At 35.5% G+C, this 16,486-nt stretch overlaps 1 protein-coding gene across 3 annotated transcripts in view; it reads left to right on the top strand.

The window, feature by feature from the left end:
- The window catches only part of PDE3B (phosphodiesterase 3B), a 180,889-nt gene extending 165,356 nt beyond the window's left edge, over window positions 1-15,533 (top strand). For 2 of the 3 annotated variants that reach the window (XM_087433174.1, XM_087433172.1), the window contains 5 exons: window positions 1,805-2,004; window positions 6,222-6,425; window positions 8,943-9,104; window positions 12,082-12,337; window positions 13,567-15,533. In XM_087433174.1, the coding sequence (XP_087289300.1) occupies window positions 1,805-2,004; window positions 6,222-6,425; window positions 8,943-9,104; window positions 12,082-12,337; window positions 13,567-13,781 (1,037 nt within the window). In that variant the 3' untranslated portion in view covers window positions 13,782-15,533. The remainder of the gene's footprint in view (window positions 1-1,804; window positions 2,005-6,221; window positions 6,426-8,942; window positions 9,105-12,081; window positions 12,338-13,566) is intronic. The other variant, XM_087433173.1, reaches the window with a different exon arrangement.
- Window positions 15,534-16,486: the final 953 nt, after the last annotated feature.

Genomic DNA, 16,486 nt, shown 5'->3' with positions numbered 1-16,486 from the left:
TAGTTTTTCAGTGGATTTTTTAGGATTTTTCTATATATAAGATCATGTCATCTGTAAATGGAGATAGTTTTACCTCTTCCTTTCCAATCTGGATGCCTTTTACTGAGACTTCTTTTTAAATTAATCAGCCAATTAAAAGAATCACCATTTTCTGAAAGAAAGTAAATAAATGGGATCTACAATAGTTATGTGTAATTGTTCTTGCCAGCTATTTTCTTTTTCATACTATTAATTTCATGTTAAATTCATAGATCCTAATATGTCAATTCTAAGTAATGATTGAGTTTAAAGGATGTCTTTTGCCATTTCTGATATTTTTATATATATTTTAGAAATTCTAGAGGAAATTCAGAATGCATATAACACAGGGAAAATCCAAGTTATTGGCTCTGATGTTGATAACTTAAGTCTTCTGATTAGAAATTTGAATGTTTATTTATTTATTTATTTTTTGGTGAGGAGATCAGCCCTGTGCTAACATCTGCCAATCCTTCTCTTTTTTGCTGAGGAAGACTGGCCCTGGGCTAACATCCATGCCCATCTTCCTCCACTTTATATGGGACACCGCCACAGCATGGCTTGCCAAGCAGTGTGTCGGTGCGTGCCTGGGATCCAAACCGGTGAACCCCGGGCCGCTGCAGCGGAGTGCGCACACTTAACCGCTTGCGCCACCAGGCCGGCCCCAAGAAATTGAACGTTTAAATCTATCTTTATCCATACATTTGTCTTTTTATTTTTTATAATTATTTAAAAAATAGCTCTAGTGTGGGTGATTCTAAAACTATTTAGGTACAAAATATAAACAGCATGAAAATAATGAGGTATCTTTATAATTATCACTAGTGTGTATTTAAGTCATTATGTTAAAAAAATTCTTGTGATGGCAAAAATAGAGTGAACTAAATTATGATAAAAATTATTTTGGACTTTGACAAGCCAGGATATTATTCCTAGTTTCTACTGGTGAGCACAGCCAATGAATTTTTGTATCTCTCTAATATCTTTGTGGTTTTATTTCCTACTCTAAATATAGTTTATTTTTTCCTTCTTACACTTTAAGATCCCTTTAGCAAAAATATTAGAGTGACCATTTAAATAAATAAAGCCACCAAAATACAAAAAAGGAAGAAATCAATAGTAAGATATTAAGACACCAAAAGCACAGTGCTGATAGTGAAAATATTGTTTCTAATTAGAGGATAAAAAGAGAGTTATCTTTCTGAGACATTCCTCAGTTTTCCATGCCTTTTCATTTTCCATAGTTTTTCTTTCCATTGTTTTATAAGAGGCTTCATGGAAGGAAAAAGAAGGGGAAGAAGTGTTGTAGTCAGGGCTGCAAATCAAATGTAATCTATCTGGATAAGATTTGAAAAGCATCCATGTTGAGAAGCTTGCTTTGTTAATATATTAAATTCCTAAATCTCCATACTGTTTTCGTGAAATTTTATTCTCTAGATTGCTTTTTCTTCTTGCCTCCTATTCCCTGGCCATTATATCTAGCCTTACAAATGTTTAGAAAATCAGAGGCTTTTAAAAATTGTTATTAGTCAGAGTAAGAGAGCATCATGAGAATCCTATCATATCCTGTAAAGTAAGTGACATCAGGGTCATATATAATACTGTTTCTCTTTATTAGCATGTATGCTGGAAATAATATACTGTTTTAAGTCCATGTTTATAAATAGAGTCTATTTCTTAGGTAAGTCAACAAATAAGATAAATAATCATATTACCTATGGGGAATCTCCACCTTAGCCTCATTGGAAGTTATGTGTAATGCTGGTTTATTTTGCTTATTCCTCAGAGTCTGATGGTAGAATTAGCCCCGGGCAAATTGCTTACATTTCTTCGAGGAGCTGCTCTATTCCAGATGAGAGCTATGGTTGCCTGTCTTCAAACATTCCTGCATTGGAATTGATGGCTCTATATGTGGCAGCTGCCATGCATGATTATGATCACCCAGGGCGGACAAATGCATTTCTAGTGGCTACAAATGCCCCTCAGGTAGGAAATACTTTTTCAGAAAAAAGTTTAAAGAAGAAATTTTACAACCATACTGTATATATATCCCTTTGTAAACCATTCTTGAGGTGAATCATATGGCCATTCCATCTACATTGTAATTAACTGGATAATAACACATAGCATTGACATGGTGTGTGTTAAAGAATTAAGGAAAAATCACCTTCTTCAACTGGAAAATGAATAAAATGTTCATGAAAGAGTAACACACTGTTTTATAAAATTCTGGAGTCCTTGCTGTCAATATTTTTCCCTTTGATCAAATTGATAAGACTGACTAGATTTAAGACTTACTCTTCCTTCTGGCAAGGTCCTTTGTAAGGCTAAAAGCTATAATGATCGAGAACTATTATTATTTTTGTTGTTGTTGTCCCCTTTTTTCCCTAAGACATGCCTTAATATCCAGACTCTAAATCTTTTAGCTCTGAATATATTCGTGTATGTAAAATTCCTCTAGCACCACATTATTTTTGTATCCAGTACAGCTGATAAGGTGCAAGATTCCTTTAGGGTCACAATTTGCATAAGAGGTAGGAGTTTCCAACAAATGGATACAGTAATTATAATAGCTTTAAACATTAGGACTTGGAACTAAATACTTGGTTTTAAGTAGAATTTAGTGTGGTTGTGGGTGTTTGTTTAGGCTGGTGATTCCTGAAATGTCATCTTTATATTTCTAACTTCATGCCTTACAAAAAGTAGTCAGTTATTGTTTGCTGAATTCATCTTACTTCTTCACTTTATGGCTCTATGTTTAAACCTCAGTTCTGATTCTTTCATCTTCTATAGGCGTTCTCTATATTCCTTTTCTCACTTCTGTCTCTTTCATACGCTCTCACTATTCATATATAGGAGTTAGATTCTCTAACCAGAACAAGAGTAGGATTGAGAGAGAGAGAGAGGGAGCGAGGGAGAGAGAGAGGGAGGAAATAGTTAAAAGTGCTGTCTGATTAATTTTCTCCAATGGGGCTTTATTCTTTAATAGCTCATGATTTCCACAGGTAACTTTTTTTTTTTTTTTACTGAATGTTTTTTTCTGTTTATTTTTTATTTTATTGCCAGCAAATTGGTTTGTAACATTGTATAAATTTCAGGTGTACATCATTATACTTCTATTTCTGACTGAAAGAGAGTGAAAAGTAAAATTTATGATAAACTAACTTGCTTTGCCAAATCAGAGATGTATTTGCCTGTGGAGAGAAGGGAGGGATCCACAGCTAGAGAAAGCAGGTAGCAAGATGCTTTAGCAAAAAGTCAAAGGATGTTAGCTGGGGCACTGTCTTCCTTCTCTAGTTGTCATAGAGCCCTCAGTAAAAGCCTGCTGAAGCTTCATTATCTGTTTTACCTGGAATGTTTTTCTTTCTTTTTCTTTTTTTGAGGAAGATTGGCCCTGAGCTAACATCTATTGCCAGTCTTCCTCCTTTTTTCTCCCCAAAGCCCCAGCAGATAGTTGTATGCCACAGTTGTACATCCCTTTAGTTGCTCTTTGTGGGACGCCGCCTCAGCATGGTTTGATGAGTGGTGAGTAGGTCCACGCCCAGGATCTGAACTGGTGAACCCCGGGCCACCTAAGCAGAGCGCATGAACTTAACCACTATGCCACCAGGCCGGCCCCTGGAATGTTTTTGTCACTAAGTTTAAGCTTGGCTTGTTGCTCTATGTGCTGCCATCCAATATTCTTCCTAAAGTAGAATTGACATTTGCGTCCTACTTACTGCTCCATGAGTCTTGCCTCTACTCAGTTATGAGATAGTGAGTTTATTGGGGTCCACCAGGGGACTCCTTCCACTTATTCTCCAGGTAGGTTTTTCTTTCTTATGCAGTGGCTTAGTTGGCCTTTCCTAATCCATTCCCACTTTTACCATGTCTTTGAAGACTCCAGTATGGTGATTATGTCTGGATTTTAATATTCAGATTTTTTGCCCCCATTTTATATTTCTTTGGTAATTTCAAAGGGTAGTTTGGATGCTGAAGGAATTCTGAACTTACTCATTTCTTTTACTGATCTCATTAGCTGAGAATTTATCAAGTCAGCTAGCTTTATAGGACACTCATTATACATTGTGCTTTATTGAGCTGGGAGTTTGATTACTTCTTCCTGAACAGACAAAGCTGTTTTGATAGTGTATCAGTCTTTATCGGATTTGAGCATGAATTAGTCAAATTGCTATTAAATGTAAAGTGACCCCTTAGGGAGTCTTTGAAGCTTATTCTTTCTCTTTCGGATTTACAATGTTTAGAAGTTGTGTTAAGGTTAGTATGAAATGCATTTTGTTTTTTTATTGAGATATAATTGACATATAACATTGTGTAAAGTTTAAGGTGTACCACCTGTTGATTTGACACACATATATTTTGATTACCACCATAGCAATAGCTAACACCTCCATCATGTCACATAGCTATTTATTTTTTGTGGTGAGAACAGTTAAGATCTAGTCTCTTAGCAACTTTCAAGTATATAACACAGTATTGTTAACTATAATTACAACGCTGTACATTAGATCCCCAGAACTTATTCATCTTGTGACTGCGTTTGTACCCTTTGACCAATATCTCCCCAATTCCCCTATCTCCTAGCTCTTGTTAACCACCATTCTGTTTCTGTGAATTCAGCTTTTTTAGATTACACATGTAAGTGATATCATATGGTATTTGTCTTTCTCTGACTTACCTCACTTAGTGTAATGCTCTCGAGGTCCATCTGTGTCACCACAAATGGCAGGATTTTCTTCTTTCTCATGGCTGAATAATATTCCATTGTACGTATATACAGTTGGCTCTCCATATCCGTGGGTTCTGCATCTTCGGATTCAACCAACCATGGATTGAAAGGCCTATGATGGTTGTATCTATACTGAACATGTACAGACTTTTTTTTCTTGTCGCTATTCTCTAAACAATACGGTGTAACAACTATTTACATAGCATTTACATTGTATTATGTATTATAACTAACCTTGAGATGATTTAAAGTAGATGAGAGGATGTGTGGAGGTTATATGCAAATACTATGCCATTTTATATTAGGGACTTGAGCATCTGTGGATTTTGGTATCTACAGGGGTCCTGGAACCAATCCTCCATGGATACTGAGGGACGACTGCATACACCACATCTTCTTTATCCATTCATCCATTGATGGACACTTAGATTATTTCCAGCCTTTATACGGCCCATTTCAAAGTATAAATCATTTCATTGCTTACATAAAATCAAATGATGTAGAAAAGCAACCAAATGGTATCTATGCTTAAATTTAAACTATAGCTAATTTTAATAAATAATATGTAAAACTATTTAATTAAGGTCTCAGAATATGTATCTTAACTGAGATTACATTCTATTTTTATCTGTCCTTCTTTCCCATTAGACCGGAAGCTCTGATGAAAACAGGGACAGTGTTTTTATTTTTATCCCCAGCCTTTAGCACTGGCTGTGGACGTTCTTTTAATAATTACTATGCTTATTTAATAATTTAAAAAATTGTTTAATTTTTAGAGGTGGAAGAGGGTTAAAAAATTCTATAATCCAGTGTTTTTTAAAATTTGTATTCCAAAGTCCTAGAGTACTGAGGAAGTACCTCAGGGTCTTCCTTTGAAGTGAGACAGAGAAAAAATGAATAGTTCCACAGCACTTGAACCAGAGGATTTGTGCTTTTACCTGTTTCATACTTCTGTCTTACTCCCAGGCACTGTGTCAGTATGGGAGTGTAGAACATGTCCTTCTCAGACATGTGGGTCTCTGACTCACCCTGGACAGGACTCCTGCTTCCTCTTCTTCAGTCACCACGACCATTCATTCCATGCTGGCTAAAGAACAGAAATGTATCCCTAAATGTGCTCTATATCCCTCATGACTTTATTAACAGCAGCTGTATCTGAGGTTTACTGATTTAATGAAGTAGACCTCAAATATCAACTTGACACATCTCTTGGTAGGCAGGATGGTGTCTGAAAAGATGAACTTTGGAGACAGATTATCCTTTCACTTACTACCTGTGTCTGCTAGAAAGGTGTACCTTATCCTCTTTGCACTTCAGGCTACTCTTTTATAAAATTATCAACCCTCTTCACAGGTGTTAAAATGCCTGGCATATAGGAGGTACTCATTGTTTGTATTCTTCCAATGTGATCCTATTTATTATTAAAGTTTAATATCTTTGAGATGCTTGCCTCATTTTTCTTATTCCTTTCTAGGCAGTTTTGTACAATGATAGATCTGTTCTGGAAAATCATCATGCTGCATCAGCTTGGAATCTGTATCTTTCTCACCCAGAATACAACTTCCTTCTTAATCTCGATCATGTGGAATTCAAGCGCTTTCGTTTTTTAGTCATTGAAGCAATCCTTGCTACAGATCTTAAAAAGCATTTTGATTTCCTTGCTGAATTCAATGCCAAGGTTTGTTATGCAAATTAATGCCTGGTTTCAAAAATGGAAATCATTATTGTCAGTGTTGCTGATAAAAGATATTTTTTAATGTTAAGTTAGAATACTACTCATGAAGTCATAATAAATATCTGATGTAAGACAATATATATGCCAATATTTTTAAAAATAAAACATTTTTATTAATATAACAAGTCCTAAAATACTGCTGCTTGCTACATTTCCTTTCTGACACAGACTTATATTGTTGTGACTTTTCTTTCACACAGTGACAAACCAATTAATTATGTCAAAAGCTTTTAGGGGCAGATTTGATAAAATTGTGCACAGTGCCAAGTAAGACATTTATGATGGTAAAGTTGTGTTTCTAAGAAGCCAGTTATGCCTACTTTGCTGCACCTTTTACACTTTCGTTATATTAGTGTCTAACTGGCTGATGTGAGAGAGAAGTACTCTCCACTCTTCAACTTGAGAATAATGCATCTTTCAACAACTAGTTATTGGGATTGCCCACTATATGCAGTCAAGAAGAAGTGAAGAATAAGGAAAGAACAAGTTGAAGACCTTGCCTTCACTGAACCCACATTCACTAGGAAATTGAGAATCACTGCCCTCATGTGAGAGTATACTAATGGGAGTGTGTTCTGTCCCTCAGACATTTGGGGCAAAAAAGAGTTGAGAACCACTGCTTTAGATTCCTGAGGGAAGGATGCCCCCCTCTTTTGCTGGCAGGAAGCTGTTGTTTTCTTGATGATGTTTGTGACCTAAAGGAAGGTGTGCCTTCGGGGTAGAGGAACTGGTAACAAAGGAGTATTAGATTTAACCCTCTGGAAGGAGACCCCGTATATGTTGCTGTCATAGCATTAATAAGATGCTTACAAAAAATCAGCAAGAAATCAGTATGCTGGGCCGGCCCCGTGGCTTAGCGGTTAAGTGCACGCACTCCGCTGCTGGCGGCCTGGGTTCGGATCCTGGGCGCGCACCGACGCACCGCTTCTCCGGCCATGCTGAGGCCGCGTCCTACATACAGCAACTAGAAGGATGTGCAGCTATGACATACAACTATCTACTGGAGTTTTGGGGGGGAAAAAATAAATAAATAAAATTATTTAAAAAAAAAATCAGTATGCCTTTAAAATTATTTTGTAGTTGTATAGCTCTATTAACTTTTATTTTAATTTAATAATAAAAATTCATTTAAATGCTTAAGTCAGAGTAATAGAAGTTTTTACAAGTGAAAGATCATCTAGCCCAATACTTGTGAATTTATGTTCCTCAGAGACTTCTATTCTGTAGTCTCTCAGGAAAATACGTGAATGGGGCTCCAGACCTCCTACACAGTTTCAATCAAAAGAGCTCTCCTTTTAAGTGTTTTCTATAGTGGTGGTCAACATAAATTTTCCTCTCGCAAAAGAGTTTGGTACCAAAAAAACTACCGTCACACTCAAGTTCCAAAGTCACTGATCTGCCCATTCACTTCATTTTTTTTTTTTTTGCTGAGCTTTGTCCTGAGCTAACATCTGTTGCCAGTCTTCCTCTTTGCTTGAGGAAGATTCTCCCTGAGCTAACACCTGTTATTTATTCTGTATTTTATATGTTGGTCACTGCCACAGCATGGCTGACAAGTGGTGTAGGTCCACACCTGGGATCTGAATCCACAAACCCGGGCTGCTTAAGCGGACCCTGCCAAACTTTAAACCACTACACCAGGGGGCTGGCCTCATTCACTTCATTTTTTACAAGAGGAAGTTTGAGTTCTTGAAAGTTATGGTGATTTGCCTAATTAATGATGATAATTACCATTTATTTAAATAACAATGTTAGCATTTATTTAGCATTTACTATGAACTAGGCATTTTTCATTTGTTAATCCTTATGGTATCATGGCTAAATTGATATTACTTTTCCTGTTTTATAAATGAAGAAAGTTAGACTCAAGAAGATTAAGTAATTTTTCCAGTGTTACACAATGAATTGTAACTTATTATGAGTCAGGATTTAAAACCATAGGGATCAGCTGCTACGACTAGTGTTCTTTCAACTATATCATGCTGCCTTTCACAGCTAGAGCCAACTTCTTCTTAGATCCTTAAGTGATCTTTTTTGAGGTAGAAATAGTTACAATTCTTATTTGATTTATGGATGTTTTGCATATACATATACTTATAATATATATTATATATTAACATTAATATGTAATATATATACACACAAATTGCAATTCTCTGTGGTAATCACAAATATTGAAACAAACCATGGGTTATGTTTTTATAGCCTCTGCTTCCATTGAAACAAAATTATACTGACACTTCAGAGGGAAATTTAACCCATAGAGATCCATGTTATGGCACAAACTGATTAAAAGAAGCATTTATTGAAATTCCTTTCTGTCATCTGGACAGGAAACAGTTTTAAGATAATTTGGTAAAAAACAAAAACCAAAAAAAAGAACAAACAGAATACAATAAAAAACAAAAACAAAACTCTTATGCCCTTAGAACCTAAAGTAATTCTGTTTTTCCAAAATAGGCCAATGATGTAAATAGTAATGGTATAGAATGGAGTAATGAAAATGATCGCCTCCTGGTATGCCAGGTGTGCATCAAACTGGCAGACATAAATGGCCCAGCAAAAGTTCGGGACTTGCATTTGAAATGGACAGAAGGCATTGTCAATGAATTTTATGAGCAGGTAAGTGGAAACATGAGATTGGTGGGATTTTTAAGAGCTGCTGTCTGTAGACACTACTCTTTGGGATTTGGATAGGTATGCTGAATGTTTGAAATCTGAGTTGCTTTGACCAAAAATGGCTAGAAATTGTTGCATTGGCTCTGGTTTTAGTGTTTTCTCAGCTCTTTTTGCCTTTGCTGCTAAAATTTAAAACAATAAAAAATAACTTGTTGCCTCTCTGGAGTGGGTTGAATGTACCCTCTTGAGTCTAGAGGGAAGGACAGACTACATTATGATTCCAAGGTCTCTCTCAACCCTGAGAGCCTATAACCTAGGATAATTTATTTCTAAATGAAAAGGTTTTTAATTGATTCAGGGTATATTTAGATTATATTTAAAGAATATCAACCCATTTTCAACTCTGCTATAGAAAGACTGCCTTAGAAGCAACAACTGGGTAAAAGTCCTGGCAGAGGATAAGAAATTAGAAGGCTAGAAATGGGGACAAAGTAGAAACTTGGTGATTTTCAAGGATTCAAAGATATAAACATGCTCTTTTCTTTTATGTTTTAAAATCTTGTCTTTAAAATAATCCTACTACTTTGAAGAATCTGTACCATTTTTGTCCAATTTTGAGGCTCCCTACAATGTACAAGTATACTGATTTCCCTACAAGCCTAACATTTCATATCTCCAAAATATCAAATACATCATCTTGACTTTGGAATTGCATTCCTTGGGAATCCTTGTTGGCTCTAATAATCAGGAACGATCAAGATGTCTACCAAGTGAGGGCTTTGTGACAGGGCTTTCTTACCAGGAGTGACTACTCCAGTAGGAGTGATGAAGCTGAGCCTATAAACCATGCACACTTGCCTGTTGTACCTTGTCACACCCAGATTGTGCTGAATGGCCAGTAAATGTGCAGTGTCTTTCATTCACCTTAGCTAAACATGCCAACACAATAATATATATTCTGCTGTTTGCAGGTTACAAAATACCATACTGTATAATCACGGAAATAGATAAGTCCAAGATTATTAATATTTTACTATTCTGATACATTTGAACTAAATTATATGTAATTTTGGGTGATAAATTATTATAAATATTTACCTAATTTGTAGATTGCAGCATACAGTTTGCATATTCCTATCCTCATTCTCAAAGATAATTGAAGCCTGCCTCAGAGTTCTCCAATAGATTTCATGTTCATAAAAGAATTTTATGCTAAGAAAAATGCCATCTGTATATTATCAGACAAACAGAGGTAATAAAAAAGTAGTAGTATATGACAATTTTGGAAAACTTATTAATTTGGTGAAATAACATTAGAGAAGTTCATTTAGACCAATTTATGATATAATTATTTTTAAAGTATATAGAATTAATTCATATTAAGCAAACTTGGAAGCCAAGCCTGAGGTTGAATCCTGGCTCCTCTTCCTTAGCAGCAATGTGACCTTGGGTAAGTTACTTAACCTCTCTGTGCCTCAGTTTCCTCAATGATAAAATAGGAATATTGATGGTACCTACCTCATAAAGTTGCTATGAGGATTAAATGAATTAATACAATAATATCTCAAGTTCTTAGAACAGTTCCTGACACATAAGTGCTCAATAAATGTTAACAATTATAATTCCAGATCTATCACGAAAAACAATGTATTGTTGCAGACAGTTTCACTTAATCTTTCTAGGTTTCATTATTCATATGTCAAAGGAGAAAAATGTCATCTGACACCCAACCATACAGAGTTGTCATGAAGGTTAAATGTACTAATCTCCATGAAAGTCCTAGTCCTCCCTCCTCAGAACTTTGAACTTCCTTCTCAATCTGGTTATGCTGTTCAATTCCTTCAGATATGGATACAAAATTCTAACCCTGCCCAACTTTTTTTCTTATCTGAATTATACTATTTTTATACCCTGATAGTGATTTAATTGCCAGGGGCTTAGAAAAGCCAAACTCTTATTAAAAAAAAAAAGCCAAACCTATGAAATTGCATGGATAAACCCAACTTTTTTTTTTTTTTTTTTTTAACCTTAATAGTTTCCTTCCTTATAGAAGATTTTAAATCATGGAACAGTTAATCACTGAGACAGTTGCTGGTTATGCTGGCTCACCAAGATAAGGCAACGCTTGCCTGCAGAATCTGTGCATTGTGGAGAGTATTCATCCCCTGCCAGTTCAGACACTAGAAACTGAAATGTTAATAGTAGCATTTGGGGAATGCTCAGCACTGTGCTAAACACTTTTATAATATTGCTTTTCATCCTCATAGCAACCCTGTAAGGTAGTTATTCAAATTTTACACATGAATTGGGCATAGAGCTTGCCCAACACCATACAGGTAATAGGCGGCAAAAGCAGGTTTTGAAACCACATCTGTCTGATCTCAGATTGTGCTCTCCAGAACCCCAGAGGCCACAGTGGGAGGGTATCACAGGGCAGGCAAGTGGGGCTCTGGGCCCAGAATCCTGACGACCTCAGTAGCTCTACTTTTATGTTTTACATATTGGCTTTTCTGATTTAGGTTCATTAAAGGGTTCTGCTGTTAACAAAAAGGGAGAGCAGCTTGAAAAACATTTGCAAAATTCAACTCTGTACTTTTGAAGTATAACTATAACAAAATGTTTCCATTATACCATCTCCCCCAGGAGAAAGAGAATCTATATTTGACATTATAGAATTTTGTAGGTTGTTAGTAAATTTGCTGATACTTATTTTAAAAAATAAGATGTGTATTTTACTTGTTAACTGAGTATCAACCATACTGGTTGACTGGTGGAGAGTGAGAATCAAGTCTTGTTTAGGATTTCCCAAATATTAGAGAAATTCTTAGAGTTGAAATGATAGAGTAATTAGATTCATTGATGCTTCTTTGTAAAAATTATTTTGATGTAGACTATGCTTATTTAAAATAATTTTAACAGCAAAGCTCAGTGGTTGTTCTTTCAACAGTTAAAAATGTAAATTTCTTTTTAAAATGATCAGGGAGATGAAGAAGCAAATCTTGGTCTGCCCATCAGTCCCTTCATGGATCGCTCTTCTCCTCAACTAGCAAAACTCCAAGAATCTTTTATCACCCACATAGTGGGTCCCCTGTGTAACTCCTATGATGCTGCTGGTTTGCTACCAGGTCAGTGGATAGAAGCAGAAGAGGATGATGATACTGAAAGTTGTTATGAAGAAGAAGATGGTGAAGAATTAGATACAGACGATGAAGAAATAGAAGACAAGCTAAATCCTAGTAAGAATATAAGGATACTATAATTTCTTTAATGTTATTAACTGCAAATGTCCATTAATTTGGATTTGTATCTTTGTTTCTAAGATACAGATTCAGTAGTCATATCTTAACTACTGTCTCGTTTTGAGTAACTGCTGTGTGCTGGGTCTCATGCTAATGCTGTCACACAACAAGCGTTCTTGGTTAAAGCAGCCTCTCCTGAGGTATTGCCTCCAGCCGGTGCTCTTCATCAGGCTCCGCCTGTTCAACCATGATAGGGCTGTCACCACATCTGAGCATATGTGAGGTGGTGGGTCCTAGTGGCTAGTCTTCCTTCACCTCACCCCTCCTCACACCACCCTCCCCCAGCCCTGCTACGCAGCTGAGGAGCACAAGTTCCAAAGTAGCCTGCTAATATCTGCCCTTCACACAGACTTGGGAAATGGATCAAAACAGTTGGGAGAAGAGGAAAATATACATTCCCTGACTCTACGAGGAGAACCAAGTTTTGTGGCATTGAATTTGAATTACCAAACTATAGGGACATATTTTTCTATATAAGGCAATGAATATAAGTAGAAAATGAAAAAGAAACATTTGTCACCTTTGTAACTATAAATGAAATCAGTTATTTGCTCTTTAAAGTAGAATTTAATTTATATCGAATTATTTTTTTGTTTTTCAAGCATGCTATAAATCAACACACAACTACAAAGAACTCCCCAACCCCCCCCCCCCGCCACACACACACACTCACACATATTATATTCAGGATTAGCATAGTGAAGAGTAGTCATGCCATCACATCTGATTGTCAACTTGGGAAAGTTGACTGGCTTCTAAAAATTATTTATACTCAAAATTTTGATAATCATGTTTAATACAAAAAATCCTTAAAAGGGTGGTTTTTAACTTTGCACTATTATTTATCATCTGAAATTTCAGTACCATCCTCCTCTCCCCCCGACTCCCACCCTGACTCAGTCGTCCCTAATCCCCTTCTCCACTTTATTTTTATCCATAATACTTAACACCATCTAACATACTTATGTTTTGCTTATTTGCTTATCTAGGTCTTTCCCCTAGAATGTGAGGTCCATAGTACAGGAATTATCTTTATCTTATTCTATACTACTGTAACCCCAGTGCTTAGATAAGTGCCTGGAGTATAATAGGCACACGGATATTTGTTGAATGAATGATTGAATCATATTGCTATGATTAGAATTTACTTGTTTTAAATTTCACAGAACCACAAAGAAGGAAAGGCAGACGGCGAATATTTTGTCAGCTAATGCACCACCTCACAGAAAACCACAAGATATGGAAGGAAATCATAGAGGAAGAAGAGAAATGTAAAGCTGATGGGAATAAACTGCAGAAAGAGAATTCTTCCTTACCTCAAGCAGATGAGATTCAGGTCATTGAAGAAGCAGACGAAGAGGAAGAGAGACAGTTTGAATAAAAGAAGAGGCATATTGATGAAGCCAAGGGCAGAAATCATTGTCTAGTGTCTGCTGTGCTGACTTTCAACTGACTATTCCTACGTGGACAGGCCTTAGTGCTGTGAGAAGATCCTTGCTGTGCCAGCACTTTCCCACTCATCTGCACTTTCACCACATGAACCAGAAAAGTCTTAGAGCTTGGCTTCAGTTGACTCACGTTCAAAGTCCTTAATGCCTTCACTGGTGTATAAATACTTTGTCATAACACTGCTGTGCTGAGTAGTAAGCTCTTATTTTTCATGAGAGGTAGCTATAACTAAAAGCTCAAGTGACTTGCTTTGGTTTCCAAAGTGGCTAGAACTTTTTGCCTTCATGAAAACAGGATTCATATTATATTTCTAAATGTGTCTTTTATGTCTGAATATTTTGGAAAAAAAAAGTCTGTGCCTATCTAAAAAAGAATCCAATGTTGCCTTTCTGAGGGATCTGTTCAATGCAATACACTGTTCAGTGCTGTTCTCCCAGCTAGGTTTATTCATGAAGGACTGAGTGACCTTTGTTATATTTAACAAAATCCAGGTGCATCAATTTCTGATGCTTCTTACTGTATTATCTACTATGTGTGTTTTATTTCTGCTCAGAGTATTCAGGTTTGCCATGGACATCAGAAGTTTGAATTCCAGTCTTACTGACTTTATATTCTTTGTTGAATTTTTAAGCTGTTTAGGTTTAACAATGAAGGAATTTTATTCTTTAGTCAAAACTATTCTTATTTTTCTCTTGCTCAGGATTAGTATTTTTAAACATTTAGTTAATATAAACACAGCACAGATTTGTGAGAAGAAAAAAAATTGTCCTAAAATTGATGTTAATCTTTTATGAAATGAGCATTATTTTCTCTCTTCTTAGATAAATTTGAGACTAATTAAAGCCAAGGAAAAGCAGATGTCTGTCTTTTGCTTTAATACAAAAATCAAATGAAACTAATCCTATCAAAAATAAAGCACAAAAGAAATAGTGTGAGCTCTAAAGGACACATATATTGAATAAATAATTGGAATATGTGGTTATCTTTACAGCCATATCTTAGGTGTCGTGTGTTTAGTTACTGTAAAACTGATGTTCATCTTTTTGTTAATTTCCTTCTGCCTCAAGACTACATGACAGAAATGACCTATGACTACTCAAAACTTCTGCAAGTCTAATTTCTGAGATAAAGTAAATGGTGGGAATACTCATTTAATTTTTAGATAACAAATCTAAATATTTTAGTAAATCATTTCACACAAAAGCACCTTAGGATAATTGCAAAGAAAATGGACCATATTTACAACGTTTAAAAACTTGTTAGGGTGCAGATATGTATACTAGTTGTGAAAAATATTTGAAGGTACAAAGAGCAGCCAAAATGATAGCAAGATGATAGACTAGTATTTTCCATTATTCTTGGAAACTATTATATTTTGGATTTGTGCAGCTTTTATAGACAGTGAAACCATTAATTTTCCAAGGTAATTCCTTTAAAGTATGATATCAACAGGCAATTTCTTACCTGCCTAGAATATTTGGCCTATCTGAAAGATATAAATTAAAGATCTATGGAAGTATTGGAAGTTTTGATCCTGTACAGTATCGTAATATTTAATGAATCACTAAGCTTTATTTATTAGACATGTTGAGTGCTGAGTTCCTTCCTGCCACCTCTGCTACCATTGCCACATCATTTGTAAACTGGTCCCACTTTACTGAGTAATAAAATTTTAACTAATTTATTGAGTTTGCACTTATAATGTATACATCCTGTACTTCTATTTCTCTAGAGTACATTTTGCATCCTGCATATTTCTGCTATTGCTTCCTCTCCTGCAAAATACATATTAGTATATGTGTATAAATTTACTTGTGTATGTATGCACAATGAGATTCAATCAAGTTTCCTTACTTTCTATTATTAAAATTTTGTATTGGGGTTATTTAGTACATATTTCTAATTTCTCAAAAGAAGCATGTATTCTATTAAAAATACTATTACTGTGGACTCATTTTAAAATAATTTAACCTTAACTGATTTAACCTTTGCTAAATAATTGACATATTAAAATAGGCCAAAGAAACACTAAAAAGTATCCTTGCTGAAACTTAAATTCATAAGTTGTAAGAAATGAGTGTGAACACATATTAAATATATACAGTGCTATTAGATGGAATCTTACTTGAGAAATTGCCATAAGCCATACTGCAGATACGATTTTGATTACTACTGAATAAGAAAAATTATTATAATAATTGCTTTTTTTTTCTTTAGGACCACAGGGGAAGATCCCTGTGAGTGCAAAGGTTAGAAAAGCAGAAATAATCTGTGAAAGCATCAATATGCTTGGGTAAAACAGACCTATGCCTCTTTTTTTAACCTTTTGACCCTCTTCACCCCCATTTCCTCCAAAAAATAGAAAAGGAGGGAACTCTTCCAAACTCATTTTACGAGGCCAGCATTACCCTAATACCAAAACCAGACAAGGACACCGCAAGAAAATTATATATAGGACAATATCCCTGATGAACATAGATGCAAAAATTCTCAACAAAATATTAGCAAATCAAATCTAACAATATATTAAACGGATCATATACCATGATCAAGTGGGATTTATTCCAGGGATGTATGGCTGGTTCACCATCCACAAATCAGTCAATGTGATACACCACATTAACAAAATGAAGGATA

This window comes from Ceratotherium simum, chromosome 7 (genome assembly GCF_057802395.1).
Source record: "Ceratotherium simum simum isolate JZ-2026a chromosome 7, ASM5780239v1, whole genome shotgun sequence".
Taxonomy (NCBI): Eukaryota; Metazoa; Chordata; class Mammalia; order Perissodactyla; family Rhinocerotidae; genus Ceratotherium; species Ceratotherium simum.
Note: the sequence above shows the minus strand (reverse complement) of the source record. Positions and strands in the feature narration are given on the sequence as shown.